Source organism: Tamandua tetradactyla, chromosome 16, assembly GCF_023851605.1.
Source record: "Tamandua tetradactyla isolate mTamTet1 chromosome 16, mTamTet1.pri, whole genome shotgun sequence".
NCBI classification, from domain to species: Eukaryota; Metazoa; Chordata; class Mammalia; order Pilosa; family Myrmecophagidae; genus Tamandua; species Tamandua tetradactyla.
Genome location: NC_135342.1, coordinates 10,302,617 through 10,327,344, shown reverse-complemented (window position 1 = coordinate 10,327,344; position 24,728 = coordinate 10,302,617). Strand labels below are relative to the sequence as shown.

The window sequence follows — 24,728 nt, the reverse complement described above, 5'->3', positions numbered from 1 at the left end:
CCTGGGGTGGGGATGAGGAGTCCCGAAAGCTGGGTCGGAAAAGCTGCACACACCGGGAGCTCAGCAAATGCTCCTGTGGTTGCTACAACCATCTTTCCTGCTGCCCCAGCTCTAACTCTGCTTTGAAGGAGTTCAGGAGGAGCTGTTCCCTTTCCACTCCCCCCCTCATCCCCCTCCCCCTCCACGGGCCCTTGGTCTTGGGGAGTGTTTTAAGCACTTCCGCACTGGGGCCTCTTGCTTTCCAAGGCAGTGCCCTACCTTCTGTCATCGCAGACGTATTAAAGCAAACCTGCATCCTGTATTAAATATAATGCATGTTCAAATACAGAAGAGTCAAATAGGAATTGGCTCATTGAAAGAATGTTATGTTTTATAGACGTTTAATGAAATGGCCATGAATTTCGATTGTGCAGTTTTTGTTTTGCATTTTGGAAGCAAACATTTTTTCCCTGTTTCCATTTCAGATCCTTCGTGGACCCTTGGAAAAGTTACAGATTCTGGGCACTGTTCCTAGTGTGCCAGATGGAGAAAAAAATGACCCTTATTTCCATTATTGTAGGCAACTTTTTCTACTCCATTCCTGGGTGATCCTGAGAGAAAACCTTCAGCCTCTCTCATCTTTATTTCTGTACTTGTAGGTAGGAGAATCAGTGGGTTGTCCTTCCAGTTTCCACCAGCATGGAGGCCTCAGAGAGACAGTCATAGCCCCTCCTCCAGTTATATCTCATTTATTCCAGATATGCCCCTCCACCCCCTGCATCAATGGGTCATAGAAGGGCTAGCTGGAGTTGGAGTTCCAGGAGGAAGGGCCTGAGACCAAAACGAGAGGGAGCTAGGGGTGATGATGGAGGACATGTTGGTGCTCAGAGGGTCAGAGTGGCCCCCAAGCTGAGGGCTGGAGGTGGAAGGCGCAGGTCAGTTGTTCCTCATGGTCATCCGGATCCAGTCCACATATTTGCAAATCTTGGTGTAGACTCCAGGGATGCCTCCTTGCCCACAAGGCCCCACAGACCCCCAGGACACCAGGCCCTGAAGGGCGCCCCCACACACCAGGGGGCCCCCAGAATCACCCTGGAGGGGGGGAGGAGAAGGAGCACTGCCTGAATCAGAGCGAACGCCCTGCTCCCGGTTTCCTCCCCCTGACCCGCACCCATGCCCCACCCTTGAGGACAGGGGCTCGCAGCCTGAGAATTGGGGAAAAGAGCACGGCCAGGTCCTGGAGAAGAGTGGCAGGAGTCCTGACCAATGGAGGGGGACCCATGGTTTCTAGAGGCCAATCCCAGGGAAGGAGGGCGGGACTCCGTAAAAGGCTGAGGACCTCCTAAGGCCCAGGCCCTGGGGCGTGGCCAGGGGCGTGGCCAATGGGCTGATGGGCAGCCTCCTCCAGGGAGCGTCCCTGAGGGTGAGAGCCCTGGGTCAGAGGGCCGGAGGGTCCGCCCTGGAATCTCTCACCCTCACCTGGCCCTACACCCACTGGAATTGGCACAGGGGGCCCGTGGGTTCTCCTTCATTGATCAGGACACCCGCTGGCAGCCTGGGCTTCAAATCGAGCTCTTGGCGGCCCTCTCTTCTGTCTCTTTCAACCTCTCTCTCTGTGCACCCCCCGCGCTTCTATCTCTGCCCCCTCCCTCCTTCCGCGCTCTCTGTCCGTCCCACCCATCCTCCATTCCCTGGCTCTTCTTTCTGATTCCATCTCCGTCCCCACTCCACCCTCACCCCTGACTCATCCTCCCCACCTCTGCCCCCACGGCCCTGCGGTCCTCACCTGGCAGGCATCCTGCCCCGCGATGCCTCCAGCACACAGCATGTTAGCGGTGATTCTCCCGGGGAACGCGGCGTGGCAGTCCGCGTCTGAGATGATGGGGAGGTTGAGGCACTGGAGCCGGTCTGGAAACTGGCCTGCTGGTGAAGGCGGGTGCTTCAGGCCCCTCAGAGTTCCCCCACTTTGGGACCACATCCTTCCTCTCGAGCACAGGTGCCAGAAGCCCCCTCCTGACCTCCCACCCCACACTATTACCCCCACCCCTCCATGGTGACTCAAGCCCATGAACCTTAAACCTCTCAATTTCAGAGGTGTGACCATTGCCTGATGACCCTGAGCCCAGCTCTTTGGCCCTAGTTCTTTGACTGTTGACCCAAGTGCCATAACTCAAGACCGTCCTTGTCCAAGCCCAGACACTATGACCTTTGACCTTCAATCTTACCACCCTCTGCTGACCCAACATGGCCTCATGTCCTTTTTTTTTTTTTACATGGGCAGGCACCGGGAATCAAACCCGGGTCCTCGGGCATGGCAGGCAAGCATTCTTACCTGCTGAGCCACCGTGGCCCGCCCCCTCATGTCCTTTTGCTGTCACTTTGCCTTGTCCTTAACCTCTAACCTCAACTACATCCTCTAAAACTTTCCTTCTTTGTTTCCAACTTCATGGTGATCACTGATCATTGCTTGTCTTATGCAGACTCCATGAGCCCTGACCTCTGACCCCGCACCCCGCACCCCATGACTCCCAACCCCGGACATGTGATTCCCTGATCAAATCCCAGTTTCCATCCTCGGGCCATCTGCATGGCGTGAGCTGAATTCTACAATGACCTCTGACTGCAGAAGCCACGGCCCTTCCTTCCCTGACCTCCCCAGCTCCTATTTCGCTCTGACCTCCAGCCACATCCCTCAGCCCCCGACTTCTGACTCCGTGCCCAACCCCGTCCTCTCTTGCACTTCCTGGCCCCCTGCTGTTTACGCACTGACCCTTTGCCCGTCGTCCCTCTGAGGTGCCAGCACTCCTGACCTCTCACCCTACCGATGACCCGGGCCCCGGGCTCTCTTACTCCACGTGCCGTTGGTGGTGCCCCAGCCCGAGATGAGGCACTCGGTGCCGGGAGCCACGCAGGTCCTGGGCAGGGGCAGGGGCCGGACGCTGCGGGTGAAGAGGACGGGTGCGCCGAGCCGCAGCAGCCGCAGGTCGTGGTCGTGGTTCCGCAGGGCTCTCCGGTAGCCGGGGTGGGTCACCGAGAAGCGGCTGTGCCGGATTTGCTCGGTCCAGTCCAGCTGGCTGAGGCTGTGCTCCCCCAGACGCACCCAGTACCTGCTGGGGGGGGGGCGGGGGCGGCTCAGAGCGCAGCAGGTGGGCAGCCCCCCGGGTCCCCGGGCACCCTTGGTGCTGGCCACACCCCCAGAGCCCACCTCTCGCCATCCGCCTGCTCCCGTTCTCTAGGTCTCTCTCTTGCAATCTCTCGGTCCCTGGCTCCGTCACCAACTGTCCTTTCCTTTTCTGCGTTCACCCCCTTTCTTCTCCTCCCCAACCCCCGCCCCCACTGGATCTGGACCTCCTGGCCCTACACCTGGGTCTCTTCCTGGTTCTGCAACCGTGAGACCTGGGGTGCTGCCTGGCCCCGGGGAGGTGCTGGGTGCGGGAACCGGTGGATGCGAACGGGCTCCCTTTGTCCTGCTCGTGGCTGTCCCCATCCAGGAGTCTCCCTGGCTCTGCGCCTGAGCACCCCATCTGTGAGAAATCCCGGGCATCGCCGGGAAAGCGCCACCACCTCCCTTTTACCAGATGGAACTACTGAGGCCCGGGGAGGTCCCACCCCGTCTCTGAGGTTGCACAGAAGGTTTGGGTCAGATGTGGGTGCCAGGCCTGGGCCAGGGGCCATCGGGGACTGGTCACGGATGCCGTGGCGGGGGAGAAGTTGCGCATGTGGGGATGGCGAGGGGCGGCTGGGCTGGCTTCAAGACTCTCCCCTCACCTCCACCCACCCTCACCCCACCTCAGGCCACGGCTGAGGAAGTTCTATTAGTTGTCTAACCTTACTCTCTCCTGTTGCAGGGCCAGCTCCTTATCCCAGGGCACCACCCTCCCCCAAGACCCTCCCCCCAATCCCCCTCCCCATGTGACCTTCCTTTCCCCCACACCAGGGAGGGACCTGCGCCCAGGCTTACCTGCCACTGCAGTGAGCAGCTGTGAGGACCCACCTGCGGTCGATGAGAACACCCCCACAGCGCAGGCTGGTGCCCTCGAACAGCCCCACCTGCCATGGCTGTGAGTTAGGGAGACACTCCGTGCCATTGTAGATCTTCTCTGTGGCTGCCTGGCTGAGTCCTGTGGCCAGAGACATGAAGACTGTAGATCAGAGAGGGGAAGAGAGAGACAGAGATGGAGAGATGCAGAGACAGAGGCCCGGCAAGAGAAAGACACACCCAGAGAGGCAGGCTCAGGGATACCCGGAGACCCGGGCATGCAGAGAAAGAGACCCAGCAAAGGAAGAGAGACATGGAAAGGAAGAGAAAGAAACAGAGGGACCTGCTTGAAGACAGGCAGAAATGGGCTCAGGGACAGACGTTCAGAGGGAAAGGACACAGAGACAGAAAGTGATGGCTCAAAAGACACAGGGAGGCAGGTACCTTGTTCCGAGGGCTGGACGTGAGTGGAGGCGCGGAGCGAGCCAGGCTGGGGGTCAGAGCTGAGACGGGCAGGTGTCCCCAGCCCCACCCTGCCCTCTCCCCACCCCAGGAACTCACCGATAAGACACAGGAGCAGAAAGATGCTGGAGCCCATTGTGGACCACCCCTGAGGTCTGGGAGAAAAGGTGGGGCTTCAGAGAAAGCCCCTTCCCCTCCGCGAGAAAGGAAGGGGGACAGGGTTCCCGGAGTCATCCTGGGCTCCTTCCTCCTGCACCCCCCTCTCCCCCTGACCCGACCACCTCTGCCCACCCTCTCCCTGCCGTGTGTCATTCCCTGGTCTGGCCCCTTGTCACCTGACCTCTTTGTCCGTGGAACTCCTTGTGCGTCTGTCCTCCTGCCAACTTGTGTGCTATCTCTCCATGCACCTGCTTTCCTGCCCTCTCACCTGCCGGCCCCCTTATCTGCCAACTCCGTCAGGATTTGCCTGGCTCCTGCCTCCTCAGCTACTTGTCATACTGCTGCACCTGCCCCCTTCCCTCTGTCTGTCTGTCTGCTCCAGGATGGACCGATGACAAAGCTTTTAACTCTCTTTGTCCCAGCCCATCCAATTTCCGGGTCGAGGGAAGGGGACAAGGAAGACAAGGGAGGGGCGTCTTCTAATCCCGCACAAGCTCTTTTCAGGTAATGACACTTAATTGGGCTTGATGCCTAAATGGCGGGGGGGTGGGGGGGTGGGGGGTGCAGGAGGAAGGAGCCCAGGATGACTCCGGGAACCCTGTCCCCCTTCCTTTCTTGCTCCCCTCCTCACCCAACAAGTCGGCAGTCTGGGACTGATGACTCAAATCTCAGGTCACGCTGGAGCCAAGCTCTAATCCTACCTCCAGTGAGAAAGACCCAGGGAAGGCGGGGAGCACGGCCCCCTGGGACTTGCCCCGGGGAGTTCTCGGAGGGGTGGGAAGTCAGGGAAGCAGCTGAAGCAAGAGGCGCTGTGGCTGCCAGGACTGGAGAGGGCGAGCTAGGGAACAGAAGGGGAATGGGGCCAAGAGACCTCAAAAAAAGAAAAAGTCATCCAAGAGAGACAGGAGGAAGTTTGCAAACTGAGTCCTGGGAAGTCTGAGGCTTGCTGAGGTTTTGGGAGGCATGATCAAGGCCTGGTCACCTTGGAGGGCCCCTCCCTGCCTTTGAAGAAGCATAGGGCTTCTTTTATGGATGGAACCATGTAAGGTTTCTCTCTGCAGAGGAAAATTCTGATGCATGCTACAACGTGGGCGCACCTTGAAAGCACGATGCTGAGTTCAGGAAGCCAGTCTCAAAATGCCACATATGGTATGACTCCACTTACATGGAATGTCCAGAATAGGCGAATCCATAGAGATCGGAGGCAGATCAGTGGTTTCTGGGGTTGCGTGTGTGTGTGTGTGTGTGTGTGAGAATGGAGAGTGACTGCTTAGTGACCTTCTTATGACCCACAGAGGCTGGTTTGCTTGGAGGAAAACCAACCCCTTCGTTTTGCAGTTGGAGAGAGGCCCAAGAGGACAAGGCCTGGCTGGCTCCTGTGCCTGAAGAGGTCCTGGAGCTCTGGGCACCCCTGCCACCTCCCCCAGGCAGCCCTCCAGAACTCCCTGGCCCACCTATCCCAGGTCTTTACACTTGGGACACTGAGGTATCCTCAGAAACTCATTCCCCAGAGAGCCCTCAGCCTTCCTGACACATGGGAGGGGACCCAGGGCATGGAGGCCCTTGGAGAAGTGGAAACCAAGGCACAGCAAGATGAAGTGGTTTGCCCAAAGCCACAGAGCTGGAGAGTGGCAGAACCAGCGTTTGAATGCAGGCAGGCTGGCTCCAGAGTCAGAGACACGAATGAAAAGGTGAGAGACTGAATGAAATAGTGATGCCTAAGTACTTATTAACTGATTAATTAGCACCTAAATGCTTGTTAATATGTAGTAAGTGCGAGTGAATAGGTCAACATGGGAATGCCCCTGCAGGTCTCAAAGGAAGAGGATGGTTGGGGCTCCCCTCTCATGGGGGCGGCATCCAGCCCGGCTCTCCTCCCGCAGAGCCCAGCACGCGTCCCTCGGGGTCCCTGAGCTAGGTGACAAAACACCATCACAATTGTCCCCATCAGCATATTCCTTTCTAAAGAAAGAATTTTCAGGGCTGGCTTAGATGACAGAAGTCTTTTTTCTTAGATGTGAAGAAATATCAGCTGCAACTTTTGGTTGTTCTTCATCCTCTTGCTTTTACATTTCTTTCTTCTCCCTCCCCAGCCCTCCTTCTATCTCTCTCTTCCCTCTCCCTCCCTTCCCCCTCTCTCCTCTCTTTCTCTCCTCCCTCCCTGTCTCCTCTCCCAACCCCCGCCCCCCATCTCCCTTTCTAGCTCTCTATCCCCTCTATCCCCTCTCTCTCCGTGTCCTGTCTCTCCACTGTCCTTTTCAGCAAAAATCCTGCCTGGAGCTCTGCCCACCACATCCCCTCCTTTCTCTCTCCAACCCACGGGCTTTGGTTTCCATCACCTGCACCCCATGGCCAGGCCCTGTGTGGGTTTCTGTAAACTTCCATGTTGCCCAACCTCCCACTGGTTGGCTGACACTCCGGTCCTGGAACACGTTTCTCTCCAGGCACCGTGCTGCTGCTCGGGTTGGCCTGCTATTTGCCAGGCCCTGCTTCCCAGCCTTTCTCCGGAATGGGCCCTTTTGCCGCCACCAACACCTTGAAAACAAGGGTGTTCCCAGGGCCTGCCCTGAGCCTTGGCTGCCTCACTCCCCAAGTTCTCCTCGCTGACTCCCCTACGCCTCGCCCCCCTCACCTGGCCTCGCTTGCAGGAAGCTCAGCCGTCTCTGTCTCCAGCTCCCTGCACGTCTCTCTTCCAAACTTCAGGGCTGTGCACCCCACAGCCTCCTGAGGACCCAAAATGAACCCCCCCTTTCCCACAGTTTCCAGCTTTCTGGTGCTGTGAGGTGTCATTCATTCTTGCTGGGTTTAAGAGCATGGAATCTTGAACAGGGCGTGAGACTTTGTTGGTTTGTCCAGGTGAGTGTGATGCCTGGATATATCCCAGAGTAATTTGGGCAGTGAATAAAGAAGTATTTGCAAGGTCCCTGCGCTGGTTTGAAATATGTATGGACCCTAGAAAAGCCATGTTTTAATCCTAATCCCGTTTTGTAAAGGCAGCCGTTTCTTCTAATCCCTATTCAGTACGGTATCTTTGAAACTGTAATCAGATCATCTCCCCGGAGACGTCATTTAATCAAGAGTGGTTGTTAAACTGGATTAGGTAGAGGCATGTCCCCATTCATTTGGATGGGCCTTGATAAGTTTCTGAAGTCCTATAAAAGAGGACTTTTGGAGAATGAGAGATTCGGAGAGAGCAGAGAAGAACGACATAGCCACGAGAAGCAGAGAGTCCACGAGCCAGCGACCTTTGGAGATGAAGAAGGAAAATGCCTCCCAGGGAGCTTCATGAAACAGGAAGCCAGGAGAAGAAGCTAGCAGATGACACCATGTTCGCCATGTGCCTTTCCAGCTGAGAGAGAAACCCTGAACTTCATTGGCCTTCTTGAACCAAGGTATCTTTCCCTGGATGCCTTTGATTGGACATTTTTATAGACTTGTTTTAACTGGGACATTTTCTCGGCCTTAGAATTGTAAACTAGCAACTTATTAAATTCCCCTTTTTAAAAGCCATTCTGTTTCTGGTATATTGCATTCTGGCAGCTAGCAAACTAGAACAGTCCCCTTGGGGCGCTGGAGAGAAAGGAAGAAATATTCATCTTCCCGATTTGGAGAATTTCTCATATTCTCACAAGCAGTGGAGACAACCAAATCAACAGGCTGAGCCCTCGATTGTAGGGTTTACCTCTACGAAACGTATTCCTGCAAAGGAAAAGCTAAACCTACTTAAAATTAGGCCTAAGAGTCACCCCCAAAGAACCTCTCTTGTTGCTCAGACGTGGCCTCTTTCTCTAAGCCAATTTGGCAGGTGAACTCACTGCCCTCCCCTCTACACCGGACATGACTTGCAGGGGTGTAAAGCTCCCTGGCAACGTGGGTCAGAACTCCCGGGATGAACTGGGACCCAGCATTATGGGACTGAAAAAGCCTTCTTGACCAAAAAGGGGGAAGAGAGAAATGAGACAAAGTTAAGTTTCAGTGGCTGAGAGATTTCAGACAGAGTTGAGCGGTTACTCTTATGCATTATATAGATATCCCTGTTTAGGTTATGGTGTATTGGAGTGACTAGAGGGAGGTACTTGAAACTGTTGAGCTGTGTTCCAGTAGCCTTGATTCTTGAAGCTTATTGTATAAAGATACAACTTTTACAATGTGACTGTGTGATTGTGAAAACCTGGTGTCTTTTACTCCTTTTATCCAGGGTATGGACAGATGAGTAAACAATATGGATAAAAATTAAATAAATAATAGGGGGGACAAAGGGTATAATGTATTGGGTAGATGAAAATACTAGTGGCCAATGAGAGGGAGAGGTAAGGGGTGAGGGATGTATGAGTTTTTACTTTTCATTTCTTTTTCTGGAGTGATGAAAATGTTCTAAAAATCGATCACGGTGATGAATACACAACTATGTGATGATAGTGTGAGCCATTGGTTGTACACTATGTACGGAATGTTTGTGTGTTAAGGTTTATCAATAATATATATATATATATATATAAAGGATACGGCCACAGTGGGGCTTTCAATGGAGAAGCAGCAGGGGATAATCACTCATACCCTAAATTATGGTGGTCTTCAGTGCTTGGAAGCCCCTTCCAAAGACTTGGCTTAACTTAATAGGTTGCTCGTTGCATCAGAGCGTCCAACCCCCAGGAATATTTGAGGATAATGAACCCTAAGACTCTGGGGACCTGGGCAGGACAGCGGTTGTTATGATGAGGTCAGACTGTGCCTGTCTGTCCTTTCATGGCCCCCCACGATTGTCTACATTTCATGAGAGCCCCAGGGGTAATTCTAATTTGAGCCTCAGTGTTGCTGAAGGCTGGCTTGACGAATATGGACCAACAGTACAGGCCAGCAGATGTCAGGGTTCGATAAGAACCTGTGTCGCAGACCTGCAGCTGCCAAGCAGGGCCCTTCCATCTTTTCGGTGTTGAGATTCTTTGCATAACTTTTCAGACTCTCCAGTTAGATCAGACTGTGGTCCTCGGATTCCATGCTATGGTTTCTTGCTCCATAACCAGGTGTGTGTGTGTGTGTGTGTATTTAGCAGGCAGGTGGCCAGTGGATGCATTTGGGGGTATGTGAGGTCCTTTCCACTCCTGCTGATATCGATAGGTTTCTTCCTCAGAAACCCTCAAATCAGTGCCATCATGGTTGGGAGTCTCTACAGCAGCAATGGCTTTATTGGCCTGTGGGTTTAATGAACCCCTCGGCTGTGCCCCCCGGGTGGCCTGGTTTTCCCCGTAGCCCCAAGGATCGGGTTCTTTGTCGTAATGGGGATATAGGTGGTGGCGGCAGCAGCGAAGGCTCTTTGTAGGGCCCCAGTGCTTTGGGGGCGCATGACCTCGGCAGGCCACACTGCTAATATCCTCTGTCCAGGTGAGCAACTCCCGAGGGTGTGTATCCCACGGGGCGAGTGCCTTCCCTGAGCCACGTGCCACGCTCGCCAGCCCTATCTGTGCATTGGAGACGTGCCCGGGCCAAGATACCCCAATCCTGGGCTCCTACCTATCATCAAAACTTTCACCTTAGGTCAGTTAAACCCATAACAGAGTTTGGAAGGGCTTGGTGAAACGAAGCCCCACAGCCACGGGGGGCTCCCTGAGCTTCTCTGCCATGCCAGCCCACCAAGGCCAGAGAAGAATGGCTCTGGCATCTGGCTCCTGGGGCCAGTTGTTGTGGTCTCCACCTGGAGCAGCTGGGTGGACGCCTTGTTACATCATGTGTCTTAATATCGGAACCAGGTTTTGGATGGGGAGTCGGTCCTGTTCTTGGGGATGATGACAGCATCTTCGTCAAGCTCCAGTTCAAATGTCCCCTCCTCCAAAACGCTTGATCTGGATTTTCAGCCTCTTCAACCCTCCTGCAACCTGTTTGCTTCTCTCATCCCAACCCTTAGCCTTTCTCATGGAAACCTTGCCTTATGTACCTGTCGCCTTTACCAGACTGGAAAGTCCAACCCAGTCCCATGGGGCAGTGGCTGAGCTTGACTCAGACCCTCCAGGCTAGAGGGCTGATGTCCATGGGTGGTACGGGATGGGGGAAGTGCACGGGATGTGTCTCCATCAGCCTGGATGGGCTCAAATCATAGACCCAATGTCCCTTAGTCAAGGTCTACATTTCCATAGAACAGGGAGGTTGGCCTTTCTCCAACCCAGGCCTTGTGGGAATGAAATGCTCCAAGAATGCATTGTCATCTGATAGACAAGATCCTTCTTGACCCCCGACTCCTTTTCTTTCTCTTTCCCCATCTCCTCTATCTTCCTCCTTTACCAGCTCTCCAAATTCCTTTCCTGAACAGGCTTCCATTGTTAATTAAAGTTCCCCTGGGTGAAAACAGGACAGGTAGCTGTGTAATCCCTGGAGAGGGAGGAGAATGGGCTGTGGTCTCACCAGCTGAGTGGCTTTCCTGAATTAAGGTGTTGTTGGTTGTCAGAATCTCCAGCTCAGGTATGTCATTATTTTGTGTTCCAAGGATTTGGGCAGCTGCCTTCCGCTCTCACAGAATGCTGGCTGTCACTGACGGCATCTTACTCTGCAGCTGAGATCTTGGGGTTGTGGCAGCATAGCAACTACATAAAAAATAGTAGCAGTAATGATAATGACAGCTGCCACTTATCACGCACTGTTTGTGCCAGGTGTTGTCCTAAGAGTTTTCCACGTATTAACTCAGTTAATCCTCCCAACAGTCCTCTGAAGAAGGTGCTGTATATTTATTTTTTTGTTTTCAAAAGCTTATTAATATACTTAGATGTTTCTTGACCTTCAGGTGGAGAGAGCTGAATTACTTGGTGGCACGTTATCATTAGTGATCCGTACAAAGTCCCTCTCTTGTTTCCCTCATTTATTTCCTTTTATCCCCATTCCCATCTGCTACTGTCTTTACTGTTGTATATCTTTTGTGCTATTTGCTTTCTTATAGTGTATCTTCTACTATTATCTTTATTACTATGTATCCTTCATTATTATCTTTTATTATTGTGTATCTTCTGCTACTGCCTGCCTTATTGTTTATCTTTTTTATTGAGATGAATTCACATATGATAAAACTAAAATGCACAATTCAGTGGCATTTAATACATTCACAGTGTTGAATCTCTTTTTATTCATTATGTTCTTGCAGATTGTGTATTGTTTTGTGTGCATGTATGTTTAATTTATGTCAGTGGCATTATGGTACATAGCTTGAACTTTTAGTACTTTTTTTTTCCCCACTGAGAACTTCGTTGTTATTTTTATTTTAAGTAAGGTATTATTTACATACAATGGAATTCACCAAGCACAGAACAGCCCCTCCCTCCCCCTTAAGTTGCCTTGTGCTTCTTTGGCCAACAATGTCTTCCCCACTTAGCCCAGGCAACCCACATCTGCCAATATAGTTTTGCCTTCTTTAGAATTTCATGTAAATGTTTGGCTTCTTTCATTAATATATGCTTTTCAGATTCATCCGTGTGGTTGCATGTCATCTGTCAGTACTTCATTCCTTTTTTGTTAACATTCCCTAGTACGGATATACCACAGCTTGTTTGGCCATTCACTGGTTACTTCCAGTTCTGGCTGTTACAAATAATGCTGCTGTGGGGTGAAAGCCTCCCGGCAATGTGGGATCGACAATGCCATCCTGACCAAAAGAGGGAAAAGTAGTGGAACAAACAAGGTATCAGTGGCTGAGGGAGTTCAAATAGAGTTGAGAGGCTACTCTGGAGGTCACTCTTATACAAGCTTCAGGTAGACCTTGCTACCTATCATAGCTTGCCAACCCCTAACCAGGACCATTCCAGTGAATCCTAAAGAACACCTAGGGCAATATATAAAATTCTACAAAGGTTCCATGCACAAGGGTAACAGAAATTTACAATCTCCAGATGGGTCCCTGGACCAGGTAAGTCCTGAAATGCAGAGGGGTCAGCCCTTCCAGAACAATAACTAGTTCCATCTCCTTATCCCATATTATTGACAGCCCCTTCCAACATGAAAAAGTTAGAATGGGCATAGCCCGAATACCCCTAAAGAGTGGGAGAAAGATCAAAGGTGATGATGGAGTTATACAGAGAAGGTCGGGTTTAACAAACGAGTATGAGTGCTGGATCAGTGTATTGATATTTCTTTTAGTCTCCAGTATCTTAGAGCAGCTAGAAGTAAAAACCTAAAATGGTGGAATTGTAACCCATACCAAACTCTGAAATCTGTTCTACAACTAATTGTGGTGCTGTGCTTTGAAATGTATTTTTTGTATATATGTTATTTTTCATAAAAAAAAGAGAGAGAGAGAGAGAGAGAAAATGAAATGAGCTAAGATAGTACAGACCTGCATTGTGAAATAAAGAATTTTGTTTGTCCACGGGGGGAAGAAATAATAATGCTGCTGTGAACGTTCATGTACAAGTCTCTGTGTGGACATATGTTTTCATTCCTCTTGGGTGGATGAGACATGGAAATAGAATAGTTGGGTTGTATGATACGTGTATGTTTAACTTTATGAGAAATTGCCAAACTGCTTTCCAAAGTGGTTGTACCATTTTGCATTTCCACCAGCAGCGTATAAGAGCTCTGGTTGCCCCACATCTTTGTCAACACTTAGTATTGTCAGACTTTTAAACTTTCACCGTGGTTGTGCTATGCCTTTCGATTCCAGCCATGTTGCTCTGTGTACATCTAGGCTGTTGCTTTCAACTGTTGCGTCGTCTTCCTTGGGGGAAGGGTATATCCCCCACATCCCCCCATCTTCGTCCCGCTAATGGGCACCCAGGGAGTAGATAAACACCAAGGGTGGAACGGTGGGGTGCTGTGGCGGGCTTATACCTAAATTGACCAAGTAGTGCTAAATCGCTTTCCAAAATGACTGCGCGGAGCTACCCTCACACCACCTGTTCCTGAATCCCTTTTGTCTCTGACAATACTCAGGGCTATTTGACTCTCAAGGTTGTTTTATCAGTCTGGTTTTATTGCATTTATATTTGCTTTTCTTAGATAACTAATGAGCCTGAGCATCTTTTTGTATGAGTTTTGGGTTTCCTTCTCTGCAAATCTCCCACCTGTCTCCTTTGTTCATTTTCCTCATGCATTTGCAGGATTTCCTTGCATATTCTAAATTGCAATCCTGGGTCAGTAGAACAGACTGCAAATATCTTTTCCCAGTCTACTGACTTTTGTCCATGGTATCTTTTGTTGAACAAAGATCCTTCACTTGGATAAAATCACATTAAATTATTTTCGTGTTATGATGAGTCCTTTCGATAATTTCAGAAGCCTTTCCTTATCCATAGGTCATGAAAAACTTCTCCACTGTTGTCTTCTAATAACTTTCTAGTTTGACCCTTTGCTTTTAGGTCATCGATCAATGGGATCTTACCCTCTGCTTTTGGTGTTAAGCAGATAGTTCCTTTCAGCACTTGAGTGATACTGAGGCAACACTGAAGCACAGAAGAGTTGAATATTTCTGAAGTCACACAGTTAATAAGCAGCCGAGCTGAGAGTCTGGGGTGAGAGTCTTTTTTTTTGTTTGTTTGTTTTTGCATAGGCAGGCATTGGGAATCGAACCCGGGTCTACGGCGTGGCAGATGAGAACTCGGCCACTGAGCCAGAGAGTGTGTTTTTATCAGCTACACCAGGCTGCTTCCCCCTGGATGGGAACCCTTGATTAAGTGTTGCCTACCAATCTCCTTCTCACTCCTGCGGTAGGTCCTGTATTACCAGCTGGGGTAACTGAGGTCCATCTTTTGGAGATTAGACTTCCAGAGGCCACCATCTGTGCTTTGAACCACCACCCTATGGCCTCCCTCTGGGGGAACCATGGAGGGACGATGGAGTCATGGTGACACTTTCCTTACCTTCACCCTCACAAACATCTCTGGGCTCTTTGATGTTGCTGCAGAATCACGCAGTCCATACTTGTCCCACCATCTCTGCCCTCCTGCTGCCAGCCCTCGCCTTTGCCCACCTGGGCTCTGCAGTTGGCTTTGCACTGGGCTCCCTGCTCCCCTCCTCTTCTTTACCCCTCCACCCCACCCCAGCGGCCCAAGTGATGATATGAAATCAAACGTGGTCCTTCCTTCTCCTGATAACCACACCTCGGTAGCTCCCCATTGCACTGGAATAAAGACCAAACCCCTCAACCTAAAAATGATCATGCATGCCTGGCCCCAGCTGACCCCTCCAATCTCGTTCCTTGATCTGACCTTACTGTCTAGTCACACTGGTCTTCCCTCTGGAATAGGCTAAATACAGGGGTTTTGCCTCAGCGCGCCCTCTTTCAGGGATAATTCCCCTATTCATTGCAGAACTAGCTCACTCTCCTCCTTTAATCTTCGGGCAAATGCCATCTTCTCCGAAAAGTCTTTCCTGGCCACCCTAACTGAAAACAGCTTCCTCCTGCCCCAATTCTCTAACATAAAACCCTGTTTATATCCTTCATAGAAATGATCATAAGCTACGGTTGTTTGGTTCATTTATGTTCTGCAATTTCCCCGAAGACAGAGTTTATGGCCACTTGGCTGTCTAATTAGCAGTTCAAAAACACACACTCCTCCTCTGCAAACCTGTTCTTTCCAAAGCCCTCCCCATGTTAATAAATGTCAGCTCCATCCTTCTGGCTGCTCAGACCACAGTGTTGGAGTCACCTCGACTCTTGGCTTTTGCTCTGCGGTGTCTGCAGTGACTGTCCCGCAATCCTTTCAAGCAAGGTCCAGAATTTGATCTCTTTGCCATCTCATTGGTCCAGGCAGCAGCTCCTGCCTGGGGCATTGCAGGTGAATCTCGCTAGGGCTCGCAGTTTCCAGCCTCGTCTGCCTCAGTCTGTTGCCCACCAGGCAGCCTCAGGGACACTGTTAGAACCCAAGTTAGCTCATGACCCTTTCCTGCTCACAGCCCACTGATGACCCCAGGGCGCTCGCTGGCCTCACTCCTGCCCTCTCCTTGCTCACTCTGCTCCAGCCACACTAAGCATTCAGCTTCTCTGATCTTCAGGCATAGCAGGCTCCTACCTCAGGGCCTTTGCACCTGCTGTCTCTACTTGGGATGCTGTCTCCCAGATATGCCCGTGGTATCCTTTAGGTGTTTTATCTTCCCTGACCATCCCATATAAAATAGTGCCTCACCCCCAACACGTCCTAGACTCATCCTCGCTCCACGATCTGCCATGTACATATCAATGTCTGCCAGTCTAATTCATCATTCATCTTTTAAAAATGATGTGTCTCCCCACAAAGACAAGCTCCACAAGGGCAGAGGTTTTGTTGTTTAATTCACTATCTACCACCAGTATCTATAACAGTGCCTGGTTTGTGATAGGAACGGATATTTGTGGAATAAATAAATAAAATTGTACTTCCAACACCCAGGAGAGTGCCTGCGCATGGTCAGCACTTAATAATTGTCTTCTGGAGAAAAATAAATGAAGGCAATGCTTTCAAACACTCTGAAAATATAAGGGGTTGTTATTAGCATTCTGAAGTTATGTTTTATAGGAAATTAAACAAAAAATAATAATGGTAAGCACTTGACATTTGACTTTATAACGATGCCCCGAGGAAAAGTTGTGAGCCCCAAGCTACAGATGAGAAAACAGAGAGGACATGAGTTTTATGGCTTGTTCAAGGTCACAGACCTGGCATGTGCAAAGCAGGGACTCTGGTTGCGAAGCACTTACCCACAACATTTTGGGGACATGGGCAAAGATACAGCGGCCAGGGACATGGAACAAGGATGTTTGTGGAGGAGATCCAAGGACTGAAAAGTTGGGGGACCAAAGGGTCTAGCCGTGGTGTTCCTTTGGGAGACTGACCACCAATTTAGAGTACACGGCGATGGGGATTATTCACTTGTGGAGAAGGGGTTCAGAGACAGGGTGTTGGCTGAAGTGGGGATGGGACATTTGGGAGCCCCAGAATGGTGTAAAGATGAGCCATTATGAGGATCCAGTGACGGCTGTGATGAATCATTCAGCGTATGCAGAATGTTGTGGCTGTAGAAGATTCTGGGCACAAGAGAACATTTTCAGGATGAAATGTTATGGGGATCTAGAAACATCTTGAGTACAGAACATAGAGGGAACTAGACTATTGGCAGTGAATAAATATTTGTAAGGGAATGGGATGTTGTCAAAGAAAGTCCATTCCTGGGACATGGAACTTGTTGAGATGGGCTGGTGTCTCACAATATGGACTGAACACTTAGCACATCGTGTTGGTCTGCGTCAGGCATGGAAAAATATTGGGGAGCCCTGAAACACTATCTGGGTTGGGACATTCAGGGAACTGGGAGGTGTCAGAGATACAGTGTTTGGGAGACCACCAGGTTGGTGTGACCGAATGGTTTTGAAAACATTGAATGTCAGCAGAGACTGAACATTTTGAAAACGTTAGCTACAATGGGAAACTTTGGGAGAGGTAGAGAAGGGCTGGGCAGAGCGAGTAAGGAGGGCGTGGTGGGAGGAGCAAAGTGGCTCAATTAAACCCCGCTTTTATGAGGGGCCCTTTGTCCATTTCTGCTTCTAGGTTTTGTGTCTTCGGATGGTTTCCTGGATCCATGGTACATATTGGGAGACTCGGGTGTAGACGCCAGGTCGGTTGGGCTGTCCGCATGGGAAGTCTCCCCAGGAGATGATGCCGTAGAGCGTTCTGTTACAGATCAGGGGACCTCCAGAGTCACCCTGAGTGGGGAGAGAGAGAAACATGAGGTCCTTGCTAGGGATAAACAAAGGCAAGGACAGGGAGGGGTAGAGTGAGTGAAAGATAGAGAGACGCACACAGAGGCAGAGATAGAGACAGAGCTGGAGGAACACAGAGAGAGGTGAGAGAGAGCAACAGATGGAGGGGTAAAAATCTGGGAAGACAAATGCAAAGGGACAGAAAAAAAAGGGGGGGGGGCTAGAAATAGGGACAGAGACACAGAGCGAGACAGAGATTTGTCTGTCTCTCCCGGATTTTCTGTTCCTTGTCTCACGAGAATGGTGACAGCTTATCTCATTTCCCTGACACCAAATCCCACCTTGGCCCCACCTACCGACGGACCATGCCCCTGCTTTAGGCTCCATTGTGCCATCTTACTATTGAGTTAACCCATCCACATCTGGGTGGGGTTTAGAACACACTGTTTCTACTCCTCCTTCTTGGCCAAGGCAGACATCACTGATTAATCATCATACTCTTTCCCACTGAAACAAAGCTCAATCTCAGAAGCTTCCTTTATTCAACATCAGTTGCTTCTACCCATGTATTATTACCCATGCACCCTTAGTTTGGTAACAGCTCCCTGGTTTTTCCTTTGTAGAACTACCCCTGGCCCATTCTCGATCCATGTGGATTGACCCAGTTAGTCATGTGACTCATATTTGATCCTTCAGAGTGATGGTTCAGGGACGGACATATGACTCAAGTGAGCTTAGTGAGAATCAGGCTCAAGATGTTTGTGTAATCTATTGGAAAAGAGATGTTCCCTCTTTCCAGTAGGGTTCCCTAAAGGATAGAATGCAGCCACCTGCTGCTGGGGCCATCTTGCTCTTGCACGGACAGAGTCTGATTGGGAATGACGACAAAACAGAAGAGAGAAGAGCTGATAGTTAGAGAGAGACAGAGTCCTGAAAATATTATTTGAGCAAGTGGGTCCATCTGTGCCTGACATCACATACCCCTGAACTTTTCAGCTACACATGCCAGTAATTTTCCTTTCTGCTTAAACCAGTTTAAGTTGAGTTTCTGTAATGTGCAACCAAAAGAAGCCCAACCTTTATGCATCTCAACACAGGGCAGCCCCTCTTAGTCAAAGCTGGTGCTTAAGATGAATATTTGCCACCCATGGATACCCTCTTTTTTGTCTTGATCCCCATATGCAAGACGGACTCTCATCTCAGAGATGGCTCACGGAAAGCTGAAAGCAGATTCTTTTCACCAGCATCTGCCCCACCTCTCTTCTGGCTTTCCATCCTGGTCTGTGGCAATCCACCAACACCTTGGCCTCACCTCACAGGAGTCTTTGCCACCTTCTTTAGTGCCGGCACACAGCATGTTGGGAGTGATCTTTCCTGGGTAGACTTGACGACATTCCTCATCTGAACGGAGTTGGATGTTGGCACATTGTAGGGTTTTGGGGTATCTCACTAGAAGGAAGAGAGAGGACAATCTAAAGACGTCTGACCTGGACAGGTAGGGAGTTAGGGTAAAACAGGAAATTTGGATGGGCAGAGTTGGTAGAAAACAGATGCGAAGAGAAAAATGGAGGAAAGGATGGACCGAATGGTTGGGGAAAGTGATGGAAATTTGGAAAGAAATGGGGGAGTGGTGGATAGAATAATGGGGAGGAGGGATGAGGGAGGGATGGGACAGGTAGCTGGGAGGGAGGTGATATCAATGGAGAGACAGGTGAGAAGAGGAATGTGGTGAGAAAAGGAGAAAGGAAGTAGGAGAGAGGGAGTTGGGAAGAAATAAGAAGACAGAGATAACAAGAGACGGAGAGTAAAGCTATTACCAGGAAAGCACTACGAGGAGAGACGGAGAGTGCTGGGAAGAGAGAAGGGGTCATGCTGGGGAGAAAGATGGAAATGAGGCTGGGAGAAGGGTTGCGATGGACAGGGCGTGTGTGGATGTAAATGGCCCCCCCTCCACCTTTCCTCCTGTCTCTGCCCACTCCCCCAGCCAGGTCTGAAAGACCTCCTATTACCCCGCGTGGGAGCGTACCCTGGGGGCTGGTGGTGGTGCCCCAGCCAGACACTAAACAGCAGGTGCCGGGGGGGAGGCCGTCATTGTGAGACAGGGGCAGGGTGTGGACGCGGCTGGTGAGCTTGGCCGGCGACTGCAACTCCAGCAGCATGATATCGTGGTCGTGGTTCAGGTGGGTGGAGCTGCTCTGGTACTTAGGGTGGGGGATAGAGCGGGCTACCTCTCTTACTTGCTCGCCGTTCTCCACGTGCCCCAGGGTATGCTTGCCCAGGTGAACTTTGTACCCACTGTGGGTGTAGGAAGGGGTTGGTGAGGGGAGGGGAAGCATCTATTTCCATCCCCACCCGAGCCCCAGTCTCCTTCCCATGCCCAGACCCCATCCCCGTCTCAACTTCCCCATCCCCAGACACCAAACAGGGCTCTTCTGTACTTCTAACTTCAACCCCATCCTCACATCCAACTCTGTCCCCATCTACCACCCCCCAGTCCCACTCTCAACCCTGCCCCATTCTCCCCTGGTCCCCACATACCTCTTCAGACAATGTGCTGCAGTGATGACCCATCTGGGGTGGACCAGGACTCCTCCACAGAGCAGGCGCCCTTGGACTAGTAGAGCTACCTGCCAGGGCTGAGAGTGGGGCAGACAGGTGTATCCACCTGGGAGAAATCCATTGGTCCCATTGGTGCCATTCAGAATCTTGGGATACTCCTGGGAGATGCCTGGTGGAGAGGAGAAGTTGTTACAGAATTAAGTCCAGCAGGAGGAGGAAGCCTGGAGCTGTGGTTCTTGGACTTGAGGAATCTGGGGGGAAAGGACTGATGCTTCACTTATTTGGCCTTTGGGAGTTGGTATTTTCCATTCAGTGAAGATGAGTCAGGACAAAGAGGCAATGCCCTTTTCTGTAAAAATGCCGGATCCTTCAGTGAGGGTTTAGAGAAGAGTTTGGGGAATGAGGATACTTCTAATAGAAACTGAAAAGGCTAAATGTCTCCCCACCTGCATTTCACCTATCATTCCACCATGAGAAGGGATTTCGGGAGGCAGACGTGAGACTGGACTACATATCTACCTAGGCAATATCCACCCATCCATTCATCCAACCATCATCCAAGCATCCATGCGTCCATGCATCCAACTTTTCCTGGGACATCTATAGCTTTAAATACCATCCATAGTCTAACCACTCCTAAATTCACATCTCTACCTCTGAGTTCTTCCTCTAGGTTCCAAACTCAAATATTGTCAACTTGAATATCTCACATGCATCTTAGACTTTATATCACCAACTTGATTTTCTCAACCAAAGCTGTTCCTTTCACATCTCAGTGCTCAAACTAGGAGTCATCCTTGCTTCCTTTTTTATGTCATCACTCACAGCTCACAAGTCCTGTTGGTTTTACCTCTTATTTATCTGCCATCTCTCAAGTTCCCCTGCCACCACGCTGGTCCAAGCCCCTATCTTCTCTAGGCTGAATGACTACAATAGCCTCCCCAATTCTGCCATTTTAGCATCCCTTCAATTCACTCTTCTCGAAACAGCCAGAGGAACCTTTGAACAAGGAAAGCTGGGCCATGTCATGCCTGGGTTTAACATATCTGCACTGACTTTCCTTAAAACAAAATCCAAAAACCTTTCCAAGGTTTGCAGGGTTGAGCATCATTTGACCCCTGCCAACTTCTCCAACCTCATCCCCTACTTCTGTCCCCCTCATTCACTCTGCTGCAGTCTCGGGGACCAGCTATACCAACACACCAAGCCTTAGAGCCTTTGTACTCAATGTCTCCTCTTCCTGACAATTCTTTCTCTAGAACAGTGCTTTTCAATATGGTAGCCACTACTCATTGTGGCAATTTAAACTAAAATTAATAAAAATGAATAAAGTTAAAAATTCACCTATTCAGTTGTATCAGCCTCATTTCAAGTGCTCGATAGTCCAGTGGCTACCATATTGGACATCGTGCAGATAATGGACATTTTCTTCATTGCAGAATATTCAACTGGATAATGCCCAGAATCTAGAAGTGATATATCTGTGCCCTTTGGGACTCTGAGAGCTCAGCTCAGGTGTTCCATCCTCCTAGATGCCTTCCTTTGCCACCTGGTCTACTGTTGCCCCTCCCAACCCCAGTTATCCCCTATTAAATACCCCTGCTTCATTTTCTTCCAAGCAATGATGGCTATTCATTTCTCTTTTTACTTGCATTTACATTTGTTTGTTTGTTTTTAATCTCCCCATCTTAACTGCTTTATTCAGGACCCAGTGCAGTGTGTGGCACACAGTAGTTACTCAATAAATGAACCTTGCGTGTGCCTGGCATTGGAGGTAGAGAAGAAGCAAAGAGAGCCCAGCCCGGGCTGTGCCACTTCCCCGTCGTCGTATCGTTGCCAGCGTCAGTTTTCTCAGCTGTAAGGCTGGAGCAGAAATAGTTGGTCTTGCATTGGCTTCAATAAGATCCAGCACTGGCGCGTGTGGACACAAAAAGCGGGTGGGAGCCTATGGACTGGGAGGCACTAGGAAGGGGTCTCAGTTTAGAGGGGAAGGGGCTGGGGTCAGCGAGGTGGAAAGGCTGACGTAAATCGGGAAACCGGGTCACTCAGGGACAAGCAGGAAGCTCTCAGGGCTGTCCCGGAGGAACCCGGCCCCGCGTGGGCGGGGGGCGGAGCTCGCGGCTCCCACGCCCCTCCTCCTCGGATCCTCCCACCATTGTCCAGGGTGGTCACACCGCCTCCGCCCCCGCGCATTCTTACCGCCTGACAAGGCCACGGTCAGGGTGGCGATCGCAGCAGCGAGGGACCACATGGCGGCTCTGGGGTGGGGGGCAGGGCGGGGCCTGAGGGGTGGAAGGGGGGAAGTAAAGGGCTGCCCGGAGCCCCCATTGCGGAAATTCCTCTGCCTGCGTTTCCCAGCCCTGAATCTCTGCTCCCCTGTCCTCGACTCTGAGAACCTGACCGTGGAATACCCCCTCCCTAGTTCCGTCCTCGTCCGCCCATGGGGGTCGAGCCGAGGAGCAGAAAGAGTAGCCAGCATCCTCCTGGGGCTTGGCTTGCAGCCCCTTATTCCGAGCGCCCTCTAGAGAGCTGGTCCCCGGCGCGCTCCTCCACACACACACCCCCCCCGCACCCCCTTCCCCCCCTCCGGTGCCAGTTGAGAGTTTGTTGCCTTCTCCGCCCCTTTTCTCACCTCTCTGGGTCTCTGTCACGACACTGCTGCAACCTGAGTTTCTTGTCTCTCTGCAACCTTCATCCCTCTCCATCTCTGCATGTTTCTGTCTCTGAGCCTCTAGCTTTCCTCTCCAGCTCCCTGACTCAGCTGTTGTCTCCTTTTTCCCTCCCTCCAGCGCTTCCTGCCCCCCTCCCCAGGCCGACCCTACCAGAGTGAGGGGCCCCGATGAAGAGCGTCTCCTGCCAGCTGCCTCGAACTTCAGCCCGGATCCATGGCTTTTAACCCCTGAACTCCCTCCCCCAGCGCCCTCAGCATTTCCCTGTCCCTGGCCTCCCCCTCTCCACCCCTCTGGCTCAGCAGGCTGTCGCAGGGCAACCCCCCAGCCAGGGTTTGGTCCTGCACCCAGGGAGGAGCTTCCAGGACAAGCTGGGACCCAGATCTGGCCCCACCCAAGTCACAATTGAACTCATTATGAACTTTCCAGGCAGCAGGACCCACCAACAGAGAAGAAAGCCCATTGTCTTCCCCAAACCCACCTCAACCCCTCATGCCCACTCCTGACTTCAACCCATTTTCCATTCCTAACTCCAGTCCTACTTCTAACTCCCTCTTTAACCCCATGCGTATTTTCCATAGACCTCAGCTCCCAGGTGCTGCTTTCCACCCTACCCCATCCCTCTACCTGACCTTTAACCTACCCTTTACCTCAACCCAATCCCACAGCCAACCCCAAGCTTCTCTTTCAGCATCAAACTCGACACATTCACATTTCAATTCCCAGCCTCATCTCTAGTCCTTCTTCTCTTCTGAAAGGCACAGGAATCCTCAAATATATCTCCACATCATAGATTATTCTCCCCCCCCCACCCTATGCCTGCCCGACCATCAGACCCAAGAAGGGAATCTTTGAGGATGGAAAAGCCAAATGCTCCTGTCTTTGGAGGGGAGTGGGGTTTGGGTCTGCGAACGCAGCATTTTGGATAAATATGCTTGCAGGAGCAGGGCCAGTGGGGTGAGGGAGTCCACGGGGACGTAGGTGGAGAGGGACAGGTGGGCACCAGCAAGCACTGGGGTTGGAATTGGGAAAAGAGGAAGGAGGAAGGGGTGGTGTTTTAGGAATGAGTAGGTGTCTTTTGGCACTGTGGCTGGGTGGGGCTGTGAGTTAATCCCAGGGGGGTGGAGGGGGCAGGATTAGGGATTAGGGAGGACAGAGGTGGGGTCAGGATTTGGAAGAAAGTCAGGGATGGGGCCAGAAGAAGAGAGAACCGTGGTGGCAGGATGAGGATAAAGGACAGAGGCGAATGGAGTGAAGGTTCACGTAAAGATTGGTGTGGTCCATAAGCGAGAGTTAAGGATTGGATGTAGGCATCAAATCTAGTGTTAAAGAGTAATTTATTTTTAAAAAGTGGCCTAATCTGACTCTCATATTTATATAAAATGGACATAAACCCAAAGATGTTATTTTAACTCATTAATAATTGACAGAGCCAGTAAAATGTTACAACTGGATTCACAGATAATTGAAAGAACTACATGTGTTTAAGCAATATGGAATGCCAAAATGCATAAACAAATAGTTGCAAAACTGGCTTATTCTACTTGCAGAGAGGGGAATTAATTACACTTCCATCTCACAGACTTCATTTGCACGATTATGGACAAGGATTATTTACATTGCTATCAACTATAATTTACAGAGTTGTAAAATAGCACAAAGGCAATGAAAGATGCAGTGGCACCACATCAGACATCCCACCTCGTCTTCACCGAAAACACCTTCTAACCTTTTGGGTCCATTTCAAAGTCTTTCACAATTTTTCTCTATACTAAGAAAGATATGATTTAATACGGGATTGATGTAGAGTTCCTAGTGAGGTGTAAGAGGGTGTGATGGCAACACTGGGAATGTAAGTGAGTTTTGGTAGGAGAATGGAAAGGAATGAGGATGAGGGTGGGGTTGGAGGCAGTACTGGAGTTGGTGCTTGAGACAGGGTTGCCTTATAGCTGGAGTTCTGTTGGGTTGGGGCTGGAGATGGGGCCAGATTGAGGTTTAGATGGTTGAGTTGTGGTTGTGGGTTGACGTTGATGATGAAGATTAGCGTGAGGTTGACTGTCTGTATTGGAGTAGGGTTTGGTGGTGGTAGGATGGGTCATGGCATGAGCATCTCTCACGGTAAGGGAAGGGCTAATGTCCCTCCCCATCTGAGTTTCTTCCACCTCACAGGGCTTGGTCCAGAGTGGGTACTGAGTTCATTCTTTTTGAGTGGAGTTGGGTTCCGGTGAGGTGACGGGAGGGAAGGTGCTGGGTTAATTGAGATGACAGGTTT

The 24,728-nt window shown here is 50.8% G+C and overlaps 2 protein-coding genes across 8 annotated transcripts; both read right to left on the bottom strand.

Moving 5' to 3' along the window:
- Positions 1-363: 363 nt before the first annotated feature.
- Positions 364-5,000, bottom strand: KLK12 (kallikrein related peptidase 12). 5 transcript variants are annotated; one of them, XM_077131058.1, is made up of 6 exons: positions 4,761-5,000; positions 4,520-4,575; positions 3,941-4,100; positions 2,830-3,089; positions 1,766-1,902; positions 364-1,071 (listed from the first exon to the last, which is right to left on the bottom strand). In XM_077131058.1, exons 2-6 carry the CDS (start codon positions 4,554-4,556, stop codon positions 916-918), a joined length of 750 nt encoding a protein of 249 aa, XP_076987173.1. In that variant the 5' UTR covers positions 4,557-4,575; positions 4,761-5,000; the 3' UTR covers positions 364-915. The 5 variants fall into 5 exon arrangements, with proteins under 5 accessions (XP_076987173.1, XP_076987175.1, XP_076987172.1 ...); XM_077131060.1 differs by having other exon boundaries at positions 2,830-3,086; positions 4,756-4,997; XM_077131057.1 differs by having other exon boundaries at positions 4,756-4,992.
- A 10,807-nt stretch (positions 5,001-15,807) lies between these two features.
- KLK13 (kallikrein related peptidase 13) lies at positions 15,808-22,817 on the bottom strand. 3 transcript variants are annotated; one of them, XM_077131025.1, is made up of 6 exons: positions 22,420-22,816; positions 21,987-22,069; positions 19,767-19,956; positions 19,255-19,523; positions 18,541-18,677; positions 15,808-17,231 (listed from the first exon to the last, which is right to left on the bottom strand). In XM_077131025.1, the coding sequence occupies exons 2-6, from the start codon at positions 22,036-22,038 to the stop codon at positions 17,073-17,075; spliced, it is 807 nt and encodes a 268-aa protein (XP_076987140.1). In that variant the 5' UTR covers positions 22,039-22,069; positions 22,420-22,816; the 3' UTR covers positions 15,808-17,072. The 3 variants fall into 3 exon arrangements, with proteins under 3 accessions (XP_076987140.1, XP_076987138.1, XP_076987137.1); XM_077131023.1 differs by having other exon boundaries at positions 22,610-22,815; XM_077131022.1 differs by lacking the exon at positions 21,987-22,069 and having other exon boundaries at positions 22,420-22,817.
- Positions 22,818-24,728: the final 1,911 nt, after the last annotated feature.

What these genes read in the sequence shown, in the direction of transcription:
- KLK13 (XM_077131022.1), bottom strand. Translation starts at nt 22,492, where the DNA reads ATGGAGAGGGATGAAGGTTGCAGAGAGACAAGAAACTCAGGTTGCAGC. An exon ending in CGTGACAGAGACCCAGAGAG is followed by an intron (nt 19,957 to 22,419) that starts GTGAGAAAAGGG and finishes CCTCTCCACCAG; the next exon opens with GCATCTCCCAGGAGTATCCC. An exon ending in GCAGCACATTGTCTGAAGAG is followed by an intron (nt 19,524 to 19,766) that starts GTATGTGGGGAC and finishes CTACACCCACAG; the next exon opens with TGGGTACAAAGTTCACCTGG.
- KLK12 (XM_077131058.1), bottom strand. Translation starts at nt 4,556, where the DNA reads ATGGGCTCCAGCATCTTTCTGCTCCTGTGTCTTATCG. An exon ending in TCTGCTCCTGTGTCTTATCG is followed by an intron (nt 4,101 to 4,519) that starts GTGAGTTCCTGG and finishes CTCTGGCCACAG; the next exon opens with GACTCAGCCAGGCAGCCACA. An exon ending in CACCACCAACGGCACGTGGA is followed by an intron (nt 1,903 to 2,829) that starts GTAAGAGAGCCC and finishes CGCCTTCACCAG; the next exon opens with CAGGCCAGTTTCCAGACCGG.